This window comes from Lissotriton vulgaris, chromosome 12 (genome assembly GCF_964263255.1).
Source record: "Lissotriton vulgaris chromosome 12, aLisVul1.2, whole genome shotgun sequence".
Lineage (NCBI taxonomy): Eukaryota > Metazoa > Chordata > Amphibia > Caudata > Salamandridae > Lissotriton > Lissotriton vulgaris.
Window position 1 is genome coordinate 554,737,060 of NC_141700.1, and position 25,303 is coordinate 554,762,362.

Sequence of the window (25,303 nt, forward strand, 5' to 3'; positions counted from 1 at the left end):
TGGGGGATCCTGAGTGGATGGAGTTCATCAGGCGGATGGTGTCCTCAGTGGAAATTGGATTCCAGGCGTGAAGGGTGTTCACGGGGGGAAGATGGTCAGCAGATGGTAGGGTGGGTTGGTTTCCGGGTAGGTTGTCAAAGCTGTTGTGGATGTCTGCAATCTTGTTGTGGAAAAAAGAGGCTAGGGAGTCACAGAGGGTTTGGGAGGGGGTGATGTCGTTGGAGTTGGCAGAGGGATTGGAGAATTCCTTGACGATGTTGAAAAGTTCCTTGCTGTTGTGGGCGTTGTTGTCAAGTCGATCCTTGAATGCTGTTTTCTTGGCTTTTCGGATCAGTTGGTGGTGAGTGCGGGTGGCGCTTTTGAAGGCGTCCTTGGTGCTGGTGGTTGGGTCTTTTTTCCAGGCCTTTTCTAGGGAGCGGCAGAGTTTCTTGGATTTCTTGAGATCATCGTTGAACCATGAGGCTTTCTTGCTGCCAGGTTTTCTTTGACGTTTTTTCAGTGGTGCTAAGGTGTCGGCGGTGTTGGATAACCATAGGGTGAGGTTGGTGGCGGCTTCGTTGGCGTTAGAAGAGAGGGCTGGGGAGTTTCGAAGGAGCGATGCGGAGATTTGGTCCGTGGTGATTTTGTTCCAGTTTCTTTGCAGGGTAGGTTGGGGGTGGTTGATGGGTTTCGGCTTGTTGTAGGTGAAGTGAACGCAGCTGTGGTCGGTCCAGAGGAGGTCCGTAGTGTGGCTGAAGGAGACATGGTTGCTGGATGTGAAGATGGGGTCGAGTGTGTGACCTGCGATGTGGGTGGGGGAAGTGACTAGTTGTTTAAGTCCGAGGTTGGCGAGGTTGTCCACGAGGGTGGCGGTGTTGTGGTCGTTGATCTTTTCGAGGTGAAAGTTGAGGTCTCCCAGAAGGATGTAGTCTTTGGAGGGGAGCGCATGAGGAGTGATGAAGTCCGTGATGTCTTCACTGAATTTTGCGCGGGGTCCTGGTGGTCTGTAGAGGAGGGTGCCTCTGAGTGTGGTCTTGGGGCCGATGTGGATCTGGAAGTGAAGGTGTTCGGAGTTGGCGAGGTTGGCGTCAGAGCTGGTACTATAGTGAAACCAAAGCGCCATCAAATATTTACCAAGATGTGCTGCATATTCAAGGAGAAAATCCTCACTGTGCGTTTAGCTCACCAAAAGTACAAGTCTACTTTTATGGCAGAGCGTGCCTAACCCACGTCATTTCCTAATTGTAAGAGAGCTGCAATATGTAAGCAGGCCTGCGTCGTTTTTTTTTCCTCAAAAGCCTCATTTACAAGTAAATGGTCTTTTAAAGACCTGTTAACTACTCGGGTGCGGCTGCAATTAGATGCTCGCCAGCCCCAGCCCGCGAAGCTTTGTCAGCCCGGGCTGACACACACGACGGGGGGTGTTGCGCGCCTGCTGCCAAGTATGAATGAATAAAAACAAGGAGTAAAATACTGCATATTGCGAAAGACTACTGTATTGAACTTTTCATTTGATTTATTGGTGCTCAGGACAGGGGTGTGGAATTTAATAAAATATCTACTTGTTCATGGGACAGGTTGCTTCATCAATCTACTTGTCCTGTAACAAAACCCACTTGGGCCTTTTATGCCATGTAATGCAGCAACAAATTATGGCAGCAATCTCACTATGATTATGCCAGGGCTCCTTCCATAGTAGGGTTTGAATTCAAGCAACTCCCTTATGTTGCCTCGTTTCCCCAAATCAACATACTGGGGCTGAAGGTAATGGTACGCAACAGTTTCGGGGTAGGAATTCCGTTTTGAGTCTGTGCAAACTACTAACTTGCTTGTTGTAAGGGTTTTCACCAACTCTTCTGTAATCTTTTCCCATACTGGCAAAGGTTGGAAATATACTCCTGACAATGGCAGATATAAAACTTCTTCCAGGGTTGGGAAAAAAGTGGTTCGAGGGAAAGCGTACTTGTAAACACTCTGATTTTTCGCATGAGCAAATGTACTCCTGCATATTTGGTCCTGCTAAAATGCAGTTCACAAATATTTTCTAGGAGTACTATTTCCTGGCCTACTTGTGTAAAGTCTTGTGAATTCACGAAAGCTGTACACTGCACTTAATGAAAGGACATAGGTGCACTTTTGAGATTTTATTTAATAATTGGGCCCCTAATTAGTTTTGGCCTTAACAATGACTTTTTATATTTATTAATATTCTGTCTCTCTCTTTCTGTCTTTCGGCTAGCTTCACTGTGAGTGACCGTATTCTGTTCTGTCACAAGGAGCATATCGACACAGTAGTTTTAATCAGTGCCAGGAACTACTGTGGCAATGTGTGCTTTTTGAGGCCAAACAGTTTTTGTTTTGCCAATGTTTGTAATAATGGCGAGGGCCCGGTAGCTCCCACACCATTAAGGTTTTGCAAAAAATATGTCAAAAACAAGTCATGCATTGATAAAACCAAAAGGCTGACCAACAATTTCAGACCTACTGGCTTTACCAATGTTTTTTTTTTGTTTCCCATAAACTTATTAAAACTAGTTACACTGATTTTTCCATTATGAATATTTTTGAGAAATACTAGCATACACCAACATATTTTACTAAGTGATGCTGCAAAGAAATGGCACCTAAAACGTTACAGTAGTTTAGCGAAATGTTGTTGCATTTTTTTGTGACCATTTTATTTTGAAAGCAAAGAATCATCAATCTTGCTTTCAAGCTTCTGCGAATATGTGCATCTAATCAGAGAGCTTTCTAGGAGCTTTATATATAGCCTCATATTGCTAAACATTGAAAACGTGTGTACACATTTTTATACTGGAACCACTGTGAGTAATGCAGTCTGAGCTTACAAAATTTACTTAGAGTGCTCACCCTAATAATAAAGGCTTTGCATTAATGAACCATAACTACAAGTTTGAACAGCATTAACACATGGACACAAATATTACCTTAACTGCAGACAACACCTTTCTCTGATCCATAATGTGGTACTGTAATCTGGCAGCCAAAGGGTTTGTGTTGTAGGGGGTTGGACCTACTTGTCCCAAGGACAAAATGCACATTCAAACTTGTTGCCCTAAACAATACTTCCCGGGGGTTGGGCTATAGGAATTCCACATCCCTGTCAGGGAAAGTTTTTTTTTCTCCAGTAGATGAACTGTTGACTTTGTGACTGAGCTTCTCTGGTCCATACTGCTAATCTCCAAGTGGAGACTCGTATGGCTTCCGCATGCTGTCCGAGAAATGTGAGGAGTAGCATTACAAGTTGCACTTCTTTCCAGGAGCTTCCTCAGTGAAACTGCACTGGCTCTACGTGCATCATATTTTCATTTGATCTACTTCTCCTTTCCTTATAGCTACATGACATACTCTTGCTATGAGACATGGCTCTCAGACATCACTTACATAATACACCACGTAGATCTAGGTCAAATCTACACCAGAGAAGGCGCTTTGTTGACTTGAAATTATCAACTCTACTTATTAAATAAGGCCACAAATTAGCATGCAAAACTCTTGTTTTCATCCACTGTGTTGCTGCTGTAAGTAATTGGTCTTGGTATGTTTTAATGAGTTGTTCGCCATTAAGCAAAGGAGGCAGTGGCTGATTTCTTCACCTCTTTTGATTTCCCTGTAACCGAGTAGATGCTACAGCCAAGTCTTCCAATTTAAGTATTTTTTTTCTCATTCAATAAGGAAGTTCCTCTTAGTTGGCCATAGACCCTTGTTCACCCGGCGCCATTTCCAGCGTTCTATATTTCTGTGCTTCACTATGTTGCAACCGAAGCGCTTCTTGATTGCTGACGCTGCTCTCTCTTCCTTTTCACCTTTAGTCTCCCTCTTTATCAGACCAGTATTGGCAACCAAGCTTTATTCCTTTTAATACTTGGGACAGCACATGATCTTCCTTCAGCGAACTGTACATTGTACTTTCTACACATCAGAAGTTGTAATTATGTTCCTGTCCAGTATGTGGCTTACCCAAAAATCTTGGGTCTTTAATCTAGTTTAACTATGTCTCCCGGGGGCATGTGCTTGGTAAGTCCTGTTACGCACTTTATCGCAGATCTCAGTAGGGTTTAACAAGCCAAATCTTGGGCTAAAGCATGCAGAGCTGGGCTACGAATTTAGCTTAGAAAATTTCAATGTACATTTATTTGGATTGATGTTAGGCTGAGTAGACTTCAAGCTCAGTAATTACGTTTAGGGTTCCAGGGGAATTTCATTGTAGGCATGGTATTCAAGCGTGAGAGTTTGCTTTAGGTTTCTGTTTAGGCTTGGCAATTTGGATAATACTTCTGTCTAAGGTTAGAATAACAGTTTGGTCTTGACTTGGTTTTGAGACTAACTGTAGGAAAGTAGGATCTACTTCTATGGTTACCGTCACTTTTTGCCTGGTGCTAAGCTGTATTTGACTGGTCTGACTGGCTTCCTGCAAATCAGGACCCCAGTCTATCTGCTTTCTCCCTAAACTGTTGTGTTCAGTACTTGGGTACATCCCAAATTGGATACTGGGATACCATTATAAGTCCCTAGTATATGGTACTAAGGTACCCAGGGCATAGGTACCCCAGAGGTCTTCAATGGGCTAAAGCAGGCATTATGCCACCCATGACAGTCCATTCAAAATGGAACTACAGGCCAGCCATTGCAGCCAGTGTAAGCTCCTGCTAGCACCACTTACTAAAGATCTAGGTTTCCTATATCTAGGGTCACTGCCCTTAAAACCTATAAGTCCCCCCTATAGCAGGCCTTTACAATCCTGAAGGCAGGGTTGTTGGTTCTAAGTTAGAGGGTGCCCCTGCATGAGCAGGACACCCCTGCAGCCTATGGAGTCCATTCACCCAGGTTGTCAGTGAAGCAGCCATATACTATATAGAGGGGCACCACGTAATTACGCGATGACCATCTCAAACGGCTGCAACGAATCCTATGATGTTTGGTATCAAATATGTTGGAATCATACCCATGTGGGTTGTATGATTCCAAGCACTGGAAGAGCGCCTCCTTTAGGCTCACAGTGTTCCCTTTACCAGCCTTCTTGACCCAGGCAGCACAAAAGGATTGTTGCTGCCCGAGACACGATTCTGCCCTCCTGCTGCTGAACCAAGCTCGAGCAGGGGAAGGCAGAACAATAGGCATTTTGTCACAGGGAGGTGTGACCACCTCCCAGACAGGATTTAGTGTATTGGGATGGGGTGGGTGCACTTGCCAGCACCACTCAGTCTGCATGAGGGCACAATTAGTGTCTCTGTGCATAGTCCAGTTCAAACCAGTCGCTCTGGAGTGAAACTGGACAAAGGACATGGGAGTAACCTCCCCCCTGTCCAGACACATGCCTAGGAGGGTCCCCTGAATCTTCCCAACACTTTCCCTAGGGTACTTAAGGGCTTACCTGGGTCTAGGTCCCTAGATTCGTCGTGGGATAAGATTCAAATCAGACACCACTGCTCTTCTACCGTATGGGTTAACAACAACTGATGATTCAACTAACTATATAGGATAAATTAATGATCCTTTCAAGAAATCAATTCTTCCAAAAATGATTATTGGCTATGTGTAAACACAAGCTGTCACAATACATACAATAAACATAAAAAACAAACACAAGAGGTGTATAAGAAAAATAGAATTCATCAGGTAGTAAAAAGGTTATTGATTTCCCTTTGCTAGATGCTCCGACCTCGGCAGCCCGATACACATTGATACTCTAGAACTGCACTAATTCGAGAGGATTTTTCCCGACCCCACCCGACCTATATAGATCGAGAATCTTGACCTGCTCGTATCCATTTCGTGAATCTCTACACCACTACCACGTGACTTAAATCAGCGTGTTAACTTTACGGATTTATAGATTTCGTGTGGGCAGTTTCTGGAATTATATCGATTCAACCTCAATCTTTCATTGTGTTGGACCTCACCAATATTAGGAGCAGACGCCCATTTCCTCTCTCACGTGACACCTGGTGCACGCTTTACAACACCATGAATCCTATCATTCTGGCATTAAGATTACATAAGGTTTATACAATATACAATTGACACCAGTCCTGAAGATGGTCTCAGAAAGTTATATTTAGGAGACCAAAACGTCGACCAGCGCCTCATCCTTGCTGTTTTTAATGTACTGAGATTTTGGATAGGTGACATTAGGATCTATAGAGTTACTTATTAACATATTTCTACTGTACCTGCAGACCTATTTGTTTACAACTGTTTATATTTGTATATGAAACAATAACCTTTTTACTACCTGATAAATTCTATTTTTCTTATACACCTCTTGTGTTTGTTTTTTATGTCTATTGTATGTATTGTGACAGCTTGTGTTTACACATAACCAATAATCATTTTTCGAAGAATTGATTTCTTGAAAGGATCATTAAATTATCCTAAAACAAATTCCCTTGAAGGCACCTACACCTTTCTACTTAATTACCCGTAGCCCTCAAGGGTATTTCGGGTTGCTCACTGTTCTTTAATAATTCTTCTACCGTATGGGCACTCTGGACTTCGTTTGGACCGGACTTCCAGTCTGCTACATCATCTGTTCCCGTGCATAATATAGCAACCTTCCCAAGGCCTGTGAAGCAGGCAGGCACCACAACTAAGTCAACAGGTTTGCAGATCCTGAGCTCCTCCGGGCTCCGTGGGCTCTCAAAAACAGGTGGCGGTTTTCCACAGCTGCTGAGGCATGCCCTGCCCTCTCATCAAGTTTTAGGCCAGCATTCCTTGTGGGGGTTGCAATAACCAAACCCCTGTGCACTGCGTCCAACTTGCAGTTGCAAAGGCTTGTTGCATTCTTTACAAGAAGATCTTCGGGCTCCAAGTAGCCCCAACCTCGAGCACCTCCACTGACCTGAATCTTCAGCCACACCGCATCGTGGCCAACATCTTTTAATGTGCTGCTTGAGGTCCTCTTGCGACTCCAGTGCCTCCGGCCTGTGGGTCCTCTTTAGGGTCACACTTGTTTCTTTTGGGCTCCCCTGATTGCTCGGGCCTGCCCTGACTACCCTAGCTCTGGTGAGTCCCCTGGACCTTGCTGGTCCCGACGTTGCTCCTTCTTTGATTCCTGCGTTATTTGCCTTTACCAAGGTTTGTTTATGCTCCCGCCGGACACAACCCCTCAGCACTCCACATCCTTCAGGGGACAGCTCGTGCACAGCTCTTGGTCCTCCTCAGCTTCGCCTGGTCCTCACAGCTGCAGAGTCAAGGTCATCGTTATCCATCCTGCAACACTCGACATCAGAGGGTATTTTTCTTCCAAGTCTCCTGGTCACCCCTGAGTGACATAGACTCTGTCCCCTCTGCTTGTACCTCATCTAGAATCCATCCTTGGAAACCACCGGACACTTACGCCTTCAACAGCGGCACTTTCCTGAAGTTCTCCATTGGGTTCGACTTTGTTTATCAATATCACTTCACACGTATGCACCCAGCTTCCCTGGTGTATGTAACGTGGGTACCAGGGTATCCACTGGAGGGGTTGGTCTCCAACCTTCTGTCCTCCACTGGGTTTCTTCAGGGTCCACTGGGAAGGGTCCTTAATCTTTAAAAATCCAACCGTGACTTACACGTAGAGTTATACGGAGCATGTGGTTGTGTTCCCACACTGCACACGCCCTCCGTGGCGTCCCTATCTGCTCACCTTGGGTGGTTCCTTGGGTCCCCAGCACTTCTACGTCCTCTTGACAATGTCTTGAGCCGAGTCGTGGTTCTTTATACCACTTTCTTAGTATATGGTTTGGTCCCCCCCCCAGGCCACTGTGTATTTTGTGATAGTAACTGTGTTTCTTTGCTAAAGTATTGTGTGTAGTGTGGACACAATATTTCCATGTGTTAGAGAGTATTATATAATAAATACATATTTTTATGAATACTTTGTGTGGTTCTTTTTCACTTAATCTATACTATAAGATTGCATTCTTGTAAAACGAGCTGCTTTACACTCCTTCTGGACTAAGTCTGAAGGCTGCTCTCCACAGCTACCACTTAGAGAGCTTTCTTTGGTTGCCTAAGACCTCTTAAATTACCATAGGGTTGTCTGGACAGCTGCAAGGTGTCCATTTACATATGTGTACATCATATAACCAGCCAGCTTCTCACACTAACCATAACTTAAACCTAGATGACATTCATTCAGATGATGACTTTCCAGGTAAATTACATTAGTTAGACAGGTGATAGTAGTCTCAATGAAAGTAGCTGACATGTCTCATCCAGTGCTTTGTGCGTTCCTCCATATCTTTAAATATTTCCTGAACTACTTTTAAAACTGCCAGGATCTTTACATAAAATGTTTTTACTGCAACACCAATTGTCCTGTCGCAGAGGGAGCACGTTACAGTTGGTGCCAGAGTCGAGACGAGGACAGGGTCTCGTATTGTATCTCACATGAAGAATGAATAGTCTTGGAACTCCGCTGGTAATTTCAATTCGTTTATTTCACAACTGGGATAGCCTACGCGTTTCGAGCCTGTAGTTCCTTTTCACGGCAGTATCATACATAATGTTTTTACTGTAGCCTTGAAAAACAATCTGTCCTGTTAATACAGATTCAGAAGCATAATACATTTACTTCTCTAAACACATTACCTATTGTGGTATCCTGCTGCTCACCAGAATGACTGTGTGAGAGATTGTTGGTATGTAGAATGTTGGAGTGCCTATGTCAGTTGGTGATGGATGGGCTGAGCAGCAGGGAAGCTGCTCCTGGTGGGGCTCTCTTCCATGTAACTTGCTACTCAATAAATCTACATGGAAAGTACTTGGATTCGACTACTTTCATAATACTATATTTTGGTACCAGTAGTGGGGTGTCTACAGTCTGGAAAAGAAGAGACTGAAGAAACTAGAACCCACGATCAAGCTAAAGGATTTTCTATGAAACTTATGCGGAGCACTTCAAGTTAACTGGCACCTCCGAGCCCCACCAGTGACCTTCCATCGTCACCCACAACTCAAACGTGCCAGTTACAACATTATTCTACCAGCTCCTCCTGCCTGCTACTGGCCTGCTGTCTGCCATTTCCTGCGACATCTGTCGCCCACACTTTCTCAATTTCTTCCCAGTTTACAGAGAGCCCAGAACGGATGAAGAAAACCAGGTCCTAGACAAGACATATCAACCGGTTAGTGAGCCCTGATCTGTGTCCGAGAATTCAGAACCAGCGAGGTAGAACTAAAACCGGAGTGTTATGTTGTGCTTTCCCCTTTAAGGCTCGTGTGTGTGTTAGTTAGAATGTAGGATGTTAGAATGTATGTGTAGATCCTTGGGGACTTGGCCAGGACAGTTGGAGAGCTGTGCTGGAGATTGTGGATGCACCCTGGCCCTCACCTGTATTTATTGCTTGCTTATTAAATATATATTCTACTTCTACGAATCTGCCTGAACCCTTCATTACAATTGGCGACGATCGGAGAACCCATGAAACCGTGCAAGTACTGGCCATAAAAATTTGGAGACTTCGATGGACTAGCGTTATCAGCGGACAGATTTTGATGTGATTTGCGTGTTCCGAGGGGAAAACTCTACCCTGCGGTAAGCGACTCGCTTAAAAGGAATTTTATGACTCATTTGATCGTTGTTTAAAGAAAAAAGCATCTTACTTGCTGTTAGACGCGATGCGTCTTTCAAATCTCCCTGAAGTTCCATTAAGGCGCGAGTGAAGGACGCGCACAACAATCACTGCCTGGAAGTGAATCAATACTCGGCAGGAAGTGACGTATCACGCTGTTCACGCAGCGTAACACTACGTGGCGGCCATCTTAGTGAAGGTTGAATAAAGTACTTCGTAGCAGAAAATCGAGTACTTACCTTTACGAAGGAATACAGGCATTGGGAGTACAAGCACCGAGGTGCACCGCGGAACATTTTACCGCATTAAAGAAGAATACAGGTGAGAAGGTCGGGGGACACAATATAAAGGAAAATAATTTACGTGTTTGACCAGTCTAAAAAAAAATATATATATATATATTTTGGCATTGGATATATGGAGAGTGGTGATACTGGAGAAAATAACAGTAGTGATAACAGTGGAAATAACACACATAGTGAACAAAGGATGGCACAACAAAATTTTACAATTAGTGCACCACAACCATTTTGGGCCACTGGTACCCAACCAGAAATTAAATGGATTGAGTGGAAAGAATACTTTATCAATTACGTGGAGGCAATTGATGAAGAAAAGAAAATGAAACCTGAACAGAAGAAGAGAATCTTGTTACATTCCCTAGGGGCTATAGGTTTAAAAACACATTCACGCATGAACAAGGTTGAGGACGCGAACCTAGATGTTTTTGAGAATTGCATAAAGAACATGGACAAATATTTCGCACCCAAAGTGTGTATAGGGGTAACGAGACATAAGTTTTTCCAAAGAAAACAAAATAAAACAGAGACAGTTGACGAATGGGTGGACGAATTGAAGAAGTTAGCAATAGACTGTAAATTTGGAACTTTAAATGATGAACTGATTCGGGATCAACTAGTGATGCATAATAACAATTCGACGTTACAAGACAGACTTTGGGTAAATGGCGATGCTCCTTTGGAAGATGTTTTAGCTATTATGAGGAAGGCGGAAATGTCGGGAAGATGTTCTTCTGTGGTAAAAGAGACTGAGCATGATAAAACATCTAGTGCAGTTTGTAAAATTTTACCACACAATAAGACTCAATCAAGGTTCCAACAAGGTTCGCAGGGGAGATGGAACACTCAACCTAACAGGTTTCAGAAAAAAGATGTTAAAGGAGAAGAAAGAAGATGCTATCGGTGTGATAGCAAGGAACATTTGGCATTTAGCAGAGCTTGCCCGGCCATTAATAAGAAATGTAGTATTTGTGGTTTGTTAGGACATTTCTCAAAAATGTGCCGCAAACGTAGTAATGTGAAGTATGTTTGGGATGAAGAGGAGACAGTGGTGGAGGATGAGGATGAGAATTTAGATTGGGTAAAGAATGTGAGAGGCAATTATGTCATCAATATTTCAGATGAAGCGTTGGAAGGGAAACCTTTATGTAAGGTATCTTTAGGGGGTGTGGTGATAGAGGTTTACGCAGACTCAGGATCACCTTACACAATTGTAAATGAAGATGTTTGGAAAGAATTCTTTGTGGGTAAGATTGGTGATCAATTAAAATGCTCAGACATTTGCCCTGTAGGTTACACCGGGAAAAGAATTGAGATGCTGGGTTACAGATGGCTCACATTCGTATTTAAAGGAAGAACTACAAGAGGGAAATTGTATATATCCAAAACTGGACCATCAGTTTTGGGATGGTGGGACCAGAAGAGTTTAAGCATAATTTTAGACCCAAATAGTGAAGAAAAGGTGTTGGTGGTGGATGATGAAAGCAAGTTGAGTGATACGTTGAGCAAGGAATTTCCAGGAGTTTTTGGTACAGTTTTGGGCAAATTGAAAGGGTTTGAACATAGAATACTACTTAAGGCAAATGCCGAGCCAAAGGTTCACAAGGTTAGGCCGATTCCAATGCTGATAAGAGATGAGGTAAAAAGCGAACTACAAGGTTTGCTAGCTAAAGGTATAATTGAGGAGGTGGAAGCCTCGGAATGGATCAGTCCCATCGTTGTAGCACGAAAACCCAACGGAAAAATCCGTTTATGCATCGACCTGCGCCATCTCAATAATAACATCATTGTTGAGAAATTCCCTTTACCTAAAATTAATGAGATGGTTGCTTCTTTCAAAGGTGCCACATGGTTTTCAACCATAGATCTATCTGCTGCATATCATCAGATTGTGTTGGAGAGTAGATCAAGACATCTAACGGCTTTTGTCACACCTTTTGGGAGTTACCAATTTAGACGTATGCCTTTTGGGCTGGCATCAGCTGCGGCTGTATTTCAAAAATTGATGTATAAACTTCTAGGGGAATTAAACATGATTGCTTTCTTCCAGGATGACATTTTAGTAGCCGCAAAAGATAAAGAAGAGCATGATAAGAAATTGAGACAGGTTTTAAAAGTATTGGATGATGCTGGACTTACGGTAGAGTTGTCAAAGTGCAAATTTTGCAAAAGAAGTGTGTCATATTTGGGACATATTATTAGCGAGGAGGGGGTAAAGCCCAAACCAGCTTTGATAGAAAACATTGTAAATTCATGCACACCAAACACAAAAGAGGAGATAAGGACCTTTCTGGGAATGGCGGAATATTGTGCCAAATTTGTAAAAGATTTTGCATCAAAGGTGTTCCATATTCGGAGTCTTTTAAAAAAAAATGTCAAATTTGTCTGGACAAAAGAGTGTCAGGAAGAGTTTGATAGGATCAAAGTTGAGCTACAAAGTGTCAATGCCTTATCTAGTTTTGACCCCAACGCTAATTGTTTGTTAACTACGGATGCTAGTGACAAAGGGATCGGGGCTGTGTTGTCCCAAGTAAATGGAAGAGGTAAGGAGACCATAATCCTGTTTGCGTCCAGAGCACTTTCCCCATCTGAAACAAGATACCCCATCATTGAAAGAGAGGCGTTGGCGTGCGCATGGGCTCTTGAGCATTTTAGGGCTTTCGTGTGGGGGAAACCGGTGACCATTAGAACAGATCATCGTCCTTTGGTTAAGATTCTATCATCAGAGGGCATTTCTGGGGCTTCAGCTAGAATGGCAAGGTTGTCGATGCGAATGTGTGAGTTCATTTATAAAATGGTTTATTTACCGGGTAGAGATAACATTATTGCTGATTGCCTGTCCAGATTACCGTCCCCTTTAGAAGAGTGTGATGACGATCCATGGGGTAACGTTAGCATTGCCTTGGTTCACGATTCTGGTGCCCCTGCCATTAGCAATAAAGTATGGATGGAAGAACAGGACAAGGATATTGAACTCAAAAAAATTAAGGAGTACATCTGTTCTGGTTGGCCTAAACAAAGTTCCTTAGAAGGAAATTTTAGAGCGTATTGGGAGGTAAGAATGGAGTTATCACTAGAGAAAGATTTATTATTCAGAGGTGACAGGGTTATCCCTCCAAGTTCCTTAAGGAGGAAAATTTTAGAGCTTTGTCATGAAGGGCACTTTGGTATTGGAAGAAACAAGATCATGGTGAAAGGTATGTTTTGGTGGCCTGGTGTGGACAAGGACACAGAAATGTTTGTAAGAAGTTGTAACGTTTGCAATTCTGCGGACAAAACTCTTAAAACCCTAAAGCCTAGCATGAGTGAGGGGTTGATCCCTGAACTTCCGTGGGAAACCATTGCTATGGACATCATTGGGCCCATTGGGGAGCATAAGGAATTTGGATTGGTGGCTATTGATTTATTCTCTAAATGGCCAATAGTGAAGTTTGTGGACAAAGCGGATACTTCTAGTGTCTTAAGGTTTTTGGACAAAATCTTTGTTATGGAGGGTTTACCGGTTTGTATACTCACTGACAATGGGGTACAGTTTTTATCACACATAGCCCGCGCGTATTTTGAGAAATGTGGCGTGAAACACAAGACAACCGCCTTGTACAACCCTAGTGGTAATGGTACCGTGGAAAGGTTCAACAGGGTAATTAAAGGCGTTATACAAGCTGCTGTCAGTAAAAAGCTAGATTGGAAAGTTCAAGTGCAGAAGGCAGTCTGGTCCTATAGAACCACGGTACAAACTAGCTCAGGGTTGTCCCCTTTTGTAATGATGCGAGGGAGGGTGCCAAGAAGTAAAATCAATCCGGGTTGGTTGATAGATGGTAAAGTTATGCAGTGGTCACCCGTTGAAGTGAAGAATAATCTCGAATTAGTCCATTCAAAAAGTAAGGAGTTTTATGACACTCACCATGGAACAAAGGATGTGGAGATTAAGGTTGGAGAATGGGTGCGTGTGAAGAAGCCTTATAAAGTACCTAAGGGTGAGAGCCGTTTTGAACCACAAAAACAAGTTGTGGAAGTTTTGAGAAATGCGGTCAGACTAAGTGATGGAAAAGTCTGGAATTTAAAAAGTATAGCTATTAGTCATGACCAGCTCGAAGAATCTAAAGAAAAAAGTCAGAACATGTATGATTGGATGGAAGATAATTTTGAGGACAGCTTTTTGCAAACACAACTTGCTGGGGTGGCTGAAGACAACAATGAATTGCCGGTTGAACAGGTTATTACTGATCAGCTTGTTTGTGAGGAGGGGGGAAGTGTTGGGACCCACTGTACCGGCACTCTTCCAAGTGTTGGTGATCCTTCAAACATTATCAGTGGTGAGTTATTGGGTAAGAGATCACGCACTTCTCCCACTTGGCTAAAGGATTACGTTACTGAGTTTTAGTGTATTATTATTTGTATTCCTTGTGTGTTTTCTTTTGTTTTTTTTTTAAGCACTTCATTTTGCTCTTTTCCTTCTTCCATTGAAGGGAGGGGGATGTGTTATGTTGTGCTTTCCCCTTTAAGGCTCGTGTGTGTGTTAGTTAGAATGTAGGATGTTAGAATGTATGTGTAGATCCTTGGGGACTTGGCCAGGACAGTTGGAGAGCTGTGCTGGAGATTGTGGATGCACCCTGGCCCTCACCTGTATTTATTGCTTGCTTATTAAATATATATTCTACTTCTACGAATCTGCCTGAACCCTTCATTACACGGAGTAAGAGACACAAAACCAGAGAATGAGGACGAGCTCCGGTTAGTGTTTCACAAGCTTTAACATTTCAGGGGGCTGATCACTTTTCAACAAATCGGTAGAAATTAGTGGTTATTTGCTGCCACCTACTGGAGGTTAGTTTAACTTTTATTTGCCTGCATTTTCAATTTTTATAATGGAAAACGACTTGGATTATTATAATGGAAAACATACCAGCCGGCCCTGCTGTGTCTCTTTAACTTGTTGGCACCCTAGAGTTAACAAAGACATCGGCACATGCGATCCCAGTTCTTTTATTTGCATGCAAAAGTATTTTGCCGGTATTTTGAACGTGACCTGTGAGTATTTTCATTGTTTCCTAACTTGCGCATTGCCTCTCTGGGTGTACCTCCTTCGTGTCAGTTGAACTGCTGCCATACATTTAACAAACATTTGCAATGCAATAGGTGTCGCATTTACGAGAGTTTGAGCTATTGTCATTGTAAATGATAATGCCATTCATTTATATGTTGGTTTTCAAAACAGATAAAAAAGGCATTGTCATTAACAATGCCAATAGCTTAAGCTTTCACAAATGCGAGACCTGTTGAATTGCACATGCTTGTTTCTAGTTCTGTCCGATTAGCAGCTGGTTAGTTCGTTTTTCATTTCCAAACACCACAATACTTTAGCTTTCGCGGTAAAACACGACCTCGAGACTTCAGCCGATTGACAGGTCTAACACGGACATCTCCAGTCAGTAAAATAGTCATTTTGTTGACTATTGATTTTTTTTGTGCGTCATAAATGCATCACATAATTAGCTCAATGTGGAACTTGTATTTTAGTTACAGTCCTGGCTTATTTATTGAACTCCTGATACTATTATATTAACAAAACGACTGACCAATCAGTGTTGTGGTGATCAGTACAGTGGTTACTACCATCCCTCTGACGTGTACTTCAAAGCAACTACTTAACTTCTGATTAAGTCAGAATAAGGTTTGTATTTTCGATATTTTCCACAAGGTGTTGGTTTACAAAGGCACATTAGACCTAACTCTGAACACAATATACATGTGTTTAATAATGGTACTTTTTGATTTCGTAATCATTTCTAGTCTTCTGGTACAGGCACACAATTAAGTAAGTTTTTCTGACTTCCGAATAAGAAATTGTTAAAGTCCCTGGTGAAACCTACATCCTCCTTTACGGATACTCTCTAATTAAGATTGTTGCAGGGGCATTACTTTATATGTTCAGGAATGTCTTTCCTTTTTTTTGCCACCGTCTCCAGGGTACTCGTGGATTACTTTGCCTTTTCAATAATGCTTCCATTTATGCAGGCCCCTTTTTCGCAACGGTTTCAGGGGCACACACTGGGTATAAATTCACATCAGGTTTCTGTCCACTCTTCTACTTAGTGTATGGCCAATAAGATACTGCACTCTGTAGGAACACAATTTTTTGACGAATTATGTGGCACAATCATATTTTTCTCTTTGTTTGGAGTGGCATATGAATGTTCATTTCCACTTTGGACAGATACTAAACCAAAAACACCCACAATATGCATATAAGGATAAGCGATTTTATAAGTATTCTTCTGAACACCGATTCGTCTGAACACTGCAGCCTTGAAAAAGTTGTAAAAAGACGATCACGCTAGTCAGCTGCCAGAGCAACATAAGAATTGTGCTTCAAACAAGGTTTGAGGGACTGTTAATAACACAACCCATTAACTGTCAACCAAGGAGGGCCTGCGGCCCTGTGGAGGGAGAGGCTTAGGTGGGGAGCAGTGACAGGGGAGGCTGGGTGAGGTTGTGGGGCGGGATAGGCCAGGGGAGGGCCGCTGTCCCTGGGGAGGGAGAGGTTGCAGGAGGAGGGAGTGGAAGGGAGTGACGGAGGAGGCTGGCTAAGGATGTGGGAGGAGAGCGCATTCCTTGCCTGGACTGGGGAACAGCCGGGGCCTGCAGAGGCCCAGAGACAGACAGACAGACAGACAGACACACACACACACTCGTGCTTACACACACACACACACACACACTCGTGCTTACACACACACACACACACTCGTGCTTACACACACACACCTACCTTGCACACGCGGACTCGTGCTTACACACACACACACCTACCTTGCACACGCTGACTCGTGCTTACACACACACACCTACCTTGCACACGCTGACTCGTGCTTACACACACACACACCTACCTTGCACACGCTGACTCGTGCTTACACACACACACACCTACCTTGCACACGCTGACTCGTGCTTACACACACACACCTACCTTGCACACGCTGACTCGTGCTTACACACACACACACACCTACCTTGCACACGCTGACTCGTGCTTACACACACACACACCTACCTTGCACACGCTGACTCGTGCTTACACACACACACCTACCTTGCACACGCTGACTCGTGCTTACACACACACACCTACCTTGCACACGCTGACTCGTGCTTACACACACACACCTACCTTGCACACGCTGACTCGTGCTTACACACACCTACCTTGCACACGCTGACTCGTGCTTACACACACCTACCTTGCACACGCTGACTCGTGCTTACACACACACACACACACAGACACACACACACACCTACCTTGCACACGCTGACTCGTGCTTACACACACACTGACACTCACACACACACACACACACCTACCTTGCACACGCTGACTCGTGCTTACACACACACACACCTACCTTGCACACGCTGACTCGTGCTTACACACACACACACCTACCTTGCACACGCTGACTCGTGCTTACACACACACACCTACCTTGCACACGCTGACTCGTGCTTACACACACACACACACCTACCTTGCACACGCTGACTCGTGCTTACACACACACACACACACCTACCTTGCACACGCTGACTCGTGCTTACACACACACACACCTACCTTGCACACGCTGACTCGTGCTTACACACACACACCTACCTTGCACACGCTGACTCGTGCTTACACACACACACACCTACCTTGCACACGCTGACTCGTGCTTACACACACACACGCCTACCTTGCACACGCTGACTCGTGCTTACACACACACACCTACCTTGCACACGCTGACTCGTGCTTACACACACCTACCTTGCACACGCTGACTCGTGCTTACACACACCTACCTTGCACACGCTGACTCGTGCTTACACACACCTACCTTGCACACGCTGACTCGTGCTTACACACACACACAGACACACACACACACACCTACCTTGCACACGCTGACTCGTGCTTACACACACACTGACACTCACACACACACCTACCTTGCACACGCTGACTCGTGCTTACACACACACTGACACTCACACACAACTTGCATACTCGCTGACACTCTCCCACACATAACATGCTGACACACGCACACCATAACTTGCACACACACTGACACTCATGCACACACTCATACTTCCACAAACACACAACTTGCACACACGCTAACACACACACCATAACTTTTGCGTCCAATGCATGCAAACTAAAGGAGGAATCTGCTGCAAAAGGCCGATAGATTCAAGTGCCTATCAATATACTTAATACTGCAGAAATTCAGAGGTACGCTGTTCTTCAATAAATGGACTACTTCCTGGTGAAACCTACATCCTCCTTTACGGATACTCTCTAATTAAGCTTGTTGCAGGGGCATTACTGTATACTTGCAGGAATGTCTTGCCTTTTTTTTGTGACCGTCTCCAGGGTACTCGTAGATTATTTTGTCTTTTCAATAATGCTTCCATGCAGTCCCAGCAGCCAGGACAAACCAAGAATTTGTGCAACTGCTGCAGAGACGCGCGCAGACTCCAAACGAGATACTGTTTACATTACGCACAGCGAACGGGGACAGCAGCCAACACCCCCATTGACTCGACAGGAAACCCAAACTCCGGTTGCACCTCCCACGCGGCGGAACAGTAAACAAGTACCTGGCAGCATCGAAGAGGCCCTGCACCCTCCCGGTTCCACCAAGCGAAGGATAGAAAAAAAATGCCATTAGCGTGCACATTGGCTGTCCAGCCGCAACCTACAAGAGACGCTATGAGCATGCACATTGGCTGTCATGGGAGCAAGCTGATAGACACGCCATGAGCGTGCACATCGGCGGTCTGGGAAAGTGCACATCTCCTGTCCCCCTTCCAAAGTCAAGTCGACGACAATAGATCACGCTAGCGAGCAACTGTGCTTCGTTGCTAGGCGAGACCTAAAAAAATCTCAAGCACAATCAGAGCTCGCGCAGCCTTGCTTTCCTCCTGCTGCCTCGTGACTCCGCTCTTCACTCCACTGTGACGTGTTCATCTTGGTTCTTGTTTCTAAACATATTTGGTGCACGGTGATGCCGGGAGCCACCAATGTGTGCCGCCATCTTGAGTTTGGCGAATTTCAGCTCTACTTCATCATACCTCGTACTGTGCCAACCAATATCTTGTTGTTTTTCTATAAAGCATGGTTTTGTTTGAAAGTCATCGGATCGGCCTCGCAGATCATTGTATTTCACTGCAGGTAAGTTTTTTAAACTTGCTACCTCTTCTGCACTGACCTTTGAGTCAAGCTTTCTTGTCTGGGAATGTTAAACATCACCAAGATCTGCTGTTTCCCTCTGTATGTCAAGCATCTCTTTGTATGTGAGTCTGATTTTCCATCCTGCATTTTTCAACCGTTTCACTATTGGCACACTCAAAGTACCGGACTTCCACTTTTCTACTGTGCCATCTAGTTCTTTAACTTTGCCTGCTGCTCTACAAGGCTTCATTCACCCTGCTGCACTACAAGGATTCATCAACCTGCCATCAACCTGCAATTTGCATTGACATCTATTCTGCATTTTTTTTTCTTCTTGCGATGTCCTGTGCAATTTATATTTACACAACAGCAGGTTTTTTCTCTTACATGCTGTTGTTTCTCTTCTAGGAAACCTTTATTTACATGATTTGTACTTCTGCATCTTCCATTTTAATGCTCTAGTTCTTCTGTGCCCTGTTTTTCAGAAAGTGTTTCTTTTATGATGTTGTGCAAGGGGCTATGTACTGCATTCATGATTACTTTTCTACCCTTTTGCTTTGTGCCTTTTTTCTACATTGTTCCGTGTGCATTGTTCCACACCTACTTCTGAAGTTTCTGCATTTTGCACTGTACTGTGTGGCATTTCCTACCACACCTAGTTTGTTTTTCTTAGGTATTACACTGTACTGTGTGGTAATTTATGCCATACCTTGCGATTTACTGTGTGGTATTTTATGCCACACCTAGTTCTGTATTGCATTTTACTGTGTGGTTATTTCCCACACCTGATTCTTATGTTCGTACATATTGCATTGTACTATGTGGCATATTCCACGGCATCTTTCTGCTTTTTGCACATATTGCAATGTACTGTGTGGTATTCTCCGCCATACCTTGTTCTTTATTGTATTGTGCTGTGTGGTACTTTCTGCCACACCTAGTTATGCTTTCCTGTATATTGCAATGTACAGTGTCACACCTAGTTATGCATTCCTGTATATTGCAATGTACAGTGTGGCACTTTCTGCCACACCTAGGATTTGCTGTCTTTCTGGGGACTTTTCCCCATACTCTTGCTTGAGTTAAAGGCAACTGTCCTTTTGCTTGTTCTATCTGTGGCTGTCTTCCACCCTTTCACTAGTCTCTTGCTTCTGAGTTTTGTTCTCTCCTTCACCTTGTTGCTTATGCCCTTGTATACCCTTGTTTTTGCCTGGCCAGCTTGCATGATCTTTGTACTTGGGTTGTTTTGTTTGTTTATGTGAGGGAGTGTGTGGGTTGCCTTTCTGTGAGAAAGGGTGTTGATGCATGAGTCGTTTGTATTTTCTTTTCCTGTGTGCGTTTCCTACTTTTCCACCTTTTATTTCCATGCTTTCTTTCAGTGTATTTTCTTCAAATTTGTCTTGCTTATTTTCTTATGCATTTTGATAATTCCTTTCTTTCCATTGTAAAGGAGGGAGATATGTGGTATCCTGCTTCTCAGCCAGAATGAGTGCGAGAGAGAATGTTGGTATGTAGAATATTGGAGTGCCTATGTCGGTTGGTGATGGGCTAAGCAGCAGGGAAGCTGCTCCTGGTGGGGCTCTCTTCCATGTAACTTGCTACTCAATACATCTACATGGAAAAGTACTTGGATTTGACTACTTTCCATTATACTACACCTATATAGTCAAAAATGTAAACCAAGAGCTGTTTAAAGCCTAATGTCAATCTCTTACCTGTACTGCAAGATTATCACGCGCGTTGAGCAGGGAAAATCCTAAGTACTTAAAGTTTGGTAATATGCATCGTACATTGAATATTAATGGGCGTGGTGACAGCTGGCCTTGTGCTGAAAATTCCTAGGCATTATGAGATCACAATTGCCTGTGCTGTGCATTGGCCGCTTGTTTAGTTCCAGAATGCAGAAGCAATTACCTATATCTCATGAGCTGCATTTTTGCAGTTTTCTATTTCACCATAATTCAGCTCAATAATTCCTCTACTACTTAGATGAGTAGGCTGTGATAGCTAAGGGTGCTTCAACCAATAATAGGACCAATGAATTCTTGTGCCCGCCGTGCCAAATTTGCAGCTTCCTTCTTTCTCCTGAATATCTGGAATGGCCCAAACGTTCAGTTTCTCAACAGGTAAAGTATGATTTGTTGTTATTGACAGTAAGTTTCTGATTTAATGTTATGTACATTCTCCGAAGTTCAATTTTGTAGCAGATGTTTTCTTTTGCTTGGTTACTTATGCACTTTATGTATTTATGTGAGCCCTTTTGCACACATTGTTCAAAATGAGGTGGATGTAAGAATCCAAGTTTTTTTTCCTTTTTTCGTCATCACTTTAGCTGGTTTGGTTTCTTCAACCCTTTTTTCTGGTCCTCATTCCTCTTTCTGGAGGCTTGGATTACCTTAGTATTGGAAATTATTGGCCTCCATTGTTCAGATCTTGACCAGTTAGATTATAATCTCTTAAATGACTAAGTTTCTCCTAAACAATGTGTAATGATGAGAAGTCCACACGTTGAGTAGTATTTAGTGATGCTTTATTCCAAGTTGTATAGAGAGACCCCACCAGGAGCATCCAACATGGTGCTCTGCCCAACCAACTGTAATCTGTCAGGCAGATCACCAACATTCTGATAGATGCATCACATCAACATTCCAATAGAGGTAGAGAGGAAAAGCATGGAGAATAACAAGATACTACATTATCCTCTCTCCTTAAACAGAAAACAAAAAGCTTAAAACAGGAACGGAGAACAGGAGAAAATGAAGGCGAGTAGAATGAGCAAAAGCGGAAAGAAGAACAGAAAAGAGGAACACCTTAAGAAAGAGAACAAGAGGGAAGAATGGAAAAAAACGTATAAACCATCCACCCTTCTTAGACCATATAAACCATCCTCTCTTCTTACAGAACTAAAAGGAAGAAAATAAAAGAAGGCAAAAGAAAAGAGATAGAACAAAAGGAACTTTCATTACGAGAAGATGAGGAAAACTATAAGAGAAACCTCATCAACACACTATTACCACAAAGCAAAATACAGTAACGTAATGCAAGAGATAATAGTGCAAAAAGTAGCAATAAAAATACATAGGATATGAACACATGTAAATCGGAACATATTTAGCATAAAAAACAAAAGTGCACATAAATAGTAGGCATAAGCTAAATATGATGTAAAACTTTCAAAATCTAAATGTGAAAGAAAAATACAATAATGCTAAAGGACTATAAACCCTAGCATAGCTCCTCTGAAGGAGACTAAAATAACGCACACCCAAAAAAGGCACAATGCAAAAAAAATAGACGAGGTCCGTGTGGACTACTGACGTAGTGTCAGGTGGGACTAAGACCCACAACAGCAAAATGGGACAAGAACCCCATAGCAAAAATATAACATTAAGTAGATGGGACTAAAACCCACTACAAACAAATGGGACTGTGACCCATCGCAAATATACAGAACTAGCACAAGTGGGACTACAACCCCCTGCAAGCAAATGGGAAATGAACCCATCTGAAAAACAATGCAAAGTAAGCAAATGGGACTAAAACCCATAACATGGGACTTGAACCCATAACAAATTAAGCTAGTAGGACTGAAACCCACCGTAAGCAAGTGGGACTATAACCCAATGCAAACATTTAAGAAACACAGATGGGACTAAAACCCACTGCAGAGAAATGGGACTGTTACCCATTGCAAACATGTAAAATACACAGATGGGACTCAAACCCACTGCATAGAAATGGGACTAAGGAACCCATTGCAAGAACAACAAAAATAAAGCAGATGGGACTAAAACCCACTGCAAGGAAATGAAAACGGGACCCAACCCAAAAACATATAACTAAAGCATGTAATCAAAAGAGCAGCTGGGACTAAAACCCACTGCAAATGTAAAAGGCACAACACTGTAGTGCACAAGCAGGAAACATGTATGTTGTGTGCAAAGCATAACAATGATGCATAAACAAAAACCAATGCAGGTACAGAATAGCCAAGGATTAATAGGATATAAATGTAAAATGAACAGCAGTAGAAAAATATTCAATTAACCAACAGGTCACTAAATAGTTCACATGTAGGCAAACAAATAAATCGTTCGAGGCATGTGGGCTGCTGAATTCATATCTGTGCATAGATCGCCGCCTAGTGTTGGGTCCGGATGATTGCACATTGTTGTCCTGGAAGAGTCTTCGAAGTATCACGAGATAGGTGGCTCCTCCCCTGGACTACAGTGCGCATGGGCATCGACTCCATCCTCAGATTGTTTTTTTCCGCCATTGGGTTCGGATGTCTTTAATTCCCTCTTGTCGGAATCGATAGAAAAACTTTCTTAAGACCAAAAGGTCTTTAGTCTATACGTCGGTATTGTTCTTGCGTTCGGCTTTACTCTTCTAGCTCGGCTCCGAGCCGGTTCTGTACTTCTGCGTGCTCTCGGCGGGGAAGGCCTAGTCGACGCTCCTGACTTATCGACCATCCATCATGGACCGAAGTCCATTCAAGAGATGTCCGGTCTGTAACTCGAAGTACCCACACATCGACGTCCACCCGGTGTGCAACAAGTGTCTGTCGACGGACCACGATGAGGCCAAGTGTATGGCCTGTTCACGCTTCAGGTCCAAGAAGACACTTAAGCTTCGACGAGCTGCGCGCCTGGAGGCCCAGCAATCTGCTTCGGCGCCTATGGACATTTTCGATGCTGGGGATGTCGAGGAAGAATATATCCAGGACGTCTCGAAATCAAACCCCGCGTCGGACGTCGAAGAAGACTACGATGCTGATGCTGATGCTGAGGTGTTCGAAAGCGAAGAAGTCGTCGAGGAGGTAGGAGACGACGACTGTGCCCTTGGGGCCATGGAGGATAGCTCGGACGAGGAGCTTCCTCAAACTGACTCTGGGGCCATGCCTACTTATAAGGCCCAGGTTGAGGGATCGCCTTCGGGCCTTACCCAAGACCTCGATATGGGTTCCACAGCCCCGCCTTCGGGCCCGGCCACGGACATTGTTACCGAGCCACTCCCTGGCAAAACTAAACCGAAAGTGAAACCTACGGTCTCGACGCCAGATACTGCGCAGGTGCAAGTATCAAAACCGAAAGTGCGCATCGCTTTGGTCGGATCGAAACCTTCGGAGGCTTCGGCGCCGAAGAAACAGAAGATGGCTGTCGAGCCGAAAGGCCAAGTCAAGGGCGTCGAGACGAAGTCTGCCACGCCGAAGACTAAAGTAAAGGTGGTCGATACTGCCGTTTCGGCGCCGAAGTTGGCTATCGACGAACCGAAGAAAACTCTCGGTGACCCCAAGAAGCGGCTCGATGACCCGAAGGTCCTCTCTGCCCTGCGTCCGCACGCAAGGCCAGGGGCGCTGCGCCCCGAGAGTCGACTCCGAAAGTGGCCTCAAAGGACTCGACTCCGAAAGTGACCTCGAAGGACTCCGCTGAACCGGCGTGTCCATCCGCCGCGTTCACCAAAAAAGTGGCGGACTCCCTGCAGCGCATCAGGGACAGCGCCGCGGCGGTCGAACCGAAGGACCCCCCGCCAGCGAAGCCTGTGGAAAAACCAGTTAAGGCGTCAACGCCGATCCTCTTTACCTTGCCGCCTAAGACGGCGCCGAAGGCTTTCGCTGCTAAGGCAGTGGCCAGCGGGCCCGAAAAGGTCTCCTCGGCGCCGAAGGCGTCGTCGGTGGTCCACGGCCCGCGATCTCGACACCCTTCGGAGGATGAGGTCAGGAACACTTCATCGACGCCGAAACGGGCAGGCTTTCCCTCCTAAAGCGGAATATCACCCCAGAACCCCAACTGGAGTCTTACAAGATCCCTCTCAAGAAGAAGATGGACTCTGCTTGCTCTCCGGTCTTGGTGGAACCCCTTTCACCACAGACTCATGATGTGTCGCCCACTTACTCCGATGTGGACGCTGGTGAGGGTGATGAGGAGGATGAATACAGTTATCCAGTCTATACAGACCCTGAGGATACAAATGAGCCCTGGGCAGCTGGTGGAGACCCTGGGGAACCTCATTCAGGACAAGACCCTCAACTCTTTTCTGCAAAGACTTCACCTACTGAAGACTCTGCTGCTTTCAATGCCCTCATTGAACGGGCTGCTAACAATCACAATGTCCAGCTGCATGCTGACCCTGTGGATGTGGATTTCCTCTTTGACACTTTTTCAGTATCAGAAAAGACTGTAAAAACTCTGCCTATGCTAAAAGGTGTTTTAAAGCAT

At 44.1% G+C, this 25,303-nt stretch overlaps 2 protein-coding genes across 2 annotated transcripts in view; both read left to right on the forward strand.

Moving 5' to 3' along the window:
* Positions 1-3,444, forward strand: part of LOC147677728 (uncharacterized) — a 28,334-nt gene extending 24,890 nt beyond the window's left edge. The window contains exon 7 of the mRNA XM_086946526.1: positions 3,336-3,444. Coding sequence (XP_086802652.1) covers positions 3,336-3,444 — 109 coding nt within the window. The remainder of the gene's footprint in view (positions 1-3,335) is intronic.
* LIX1L (limb and CNS expressed 1 like) overlaps positions 1-25,303 on the forward strand; it is a 265,194-nt gene that overhangs the window by 41,186 nt on the left and 198,705 nt on the right. The gene's annotated exons all lie outside the window — the stretch shown is intronic.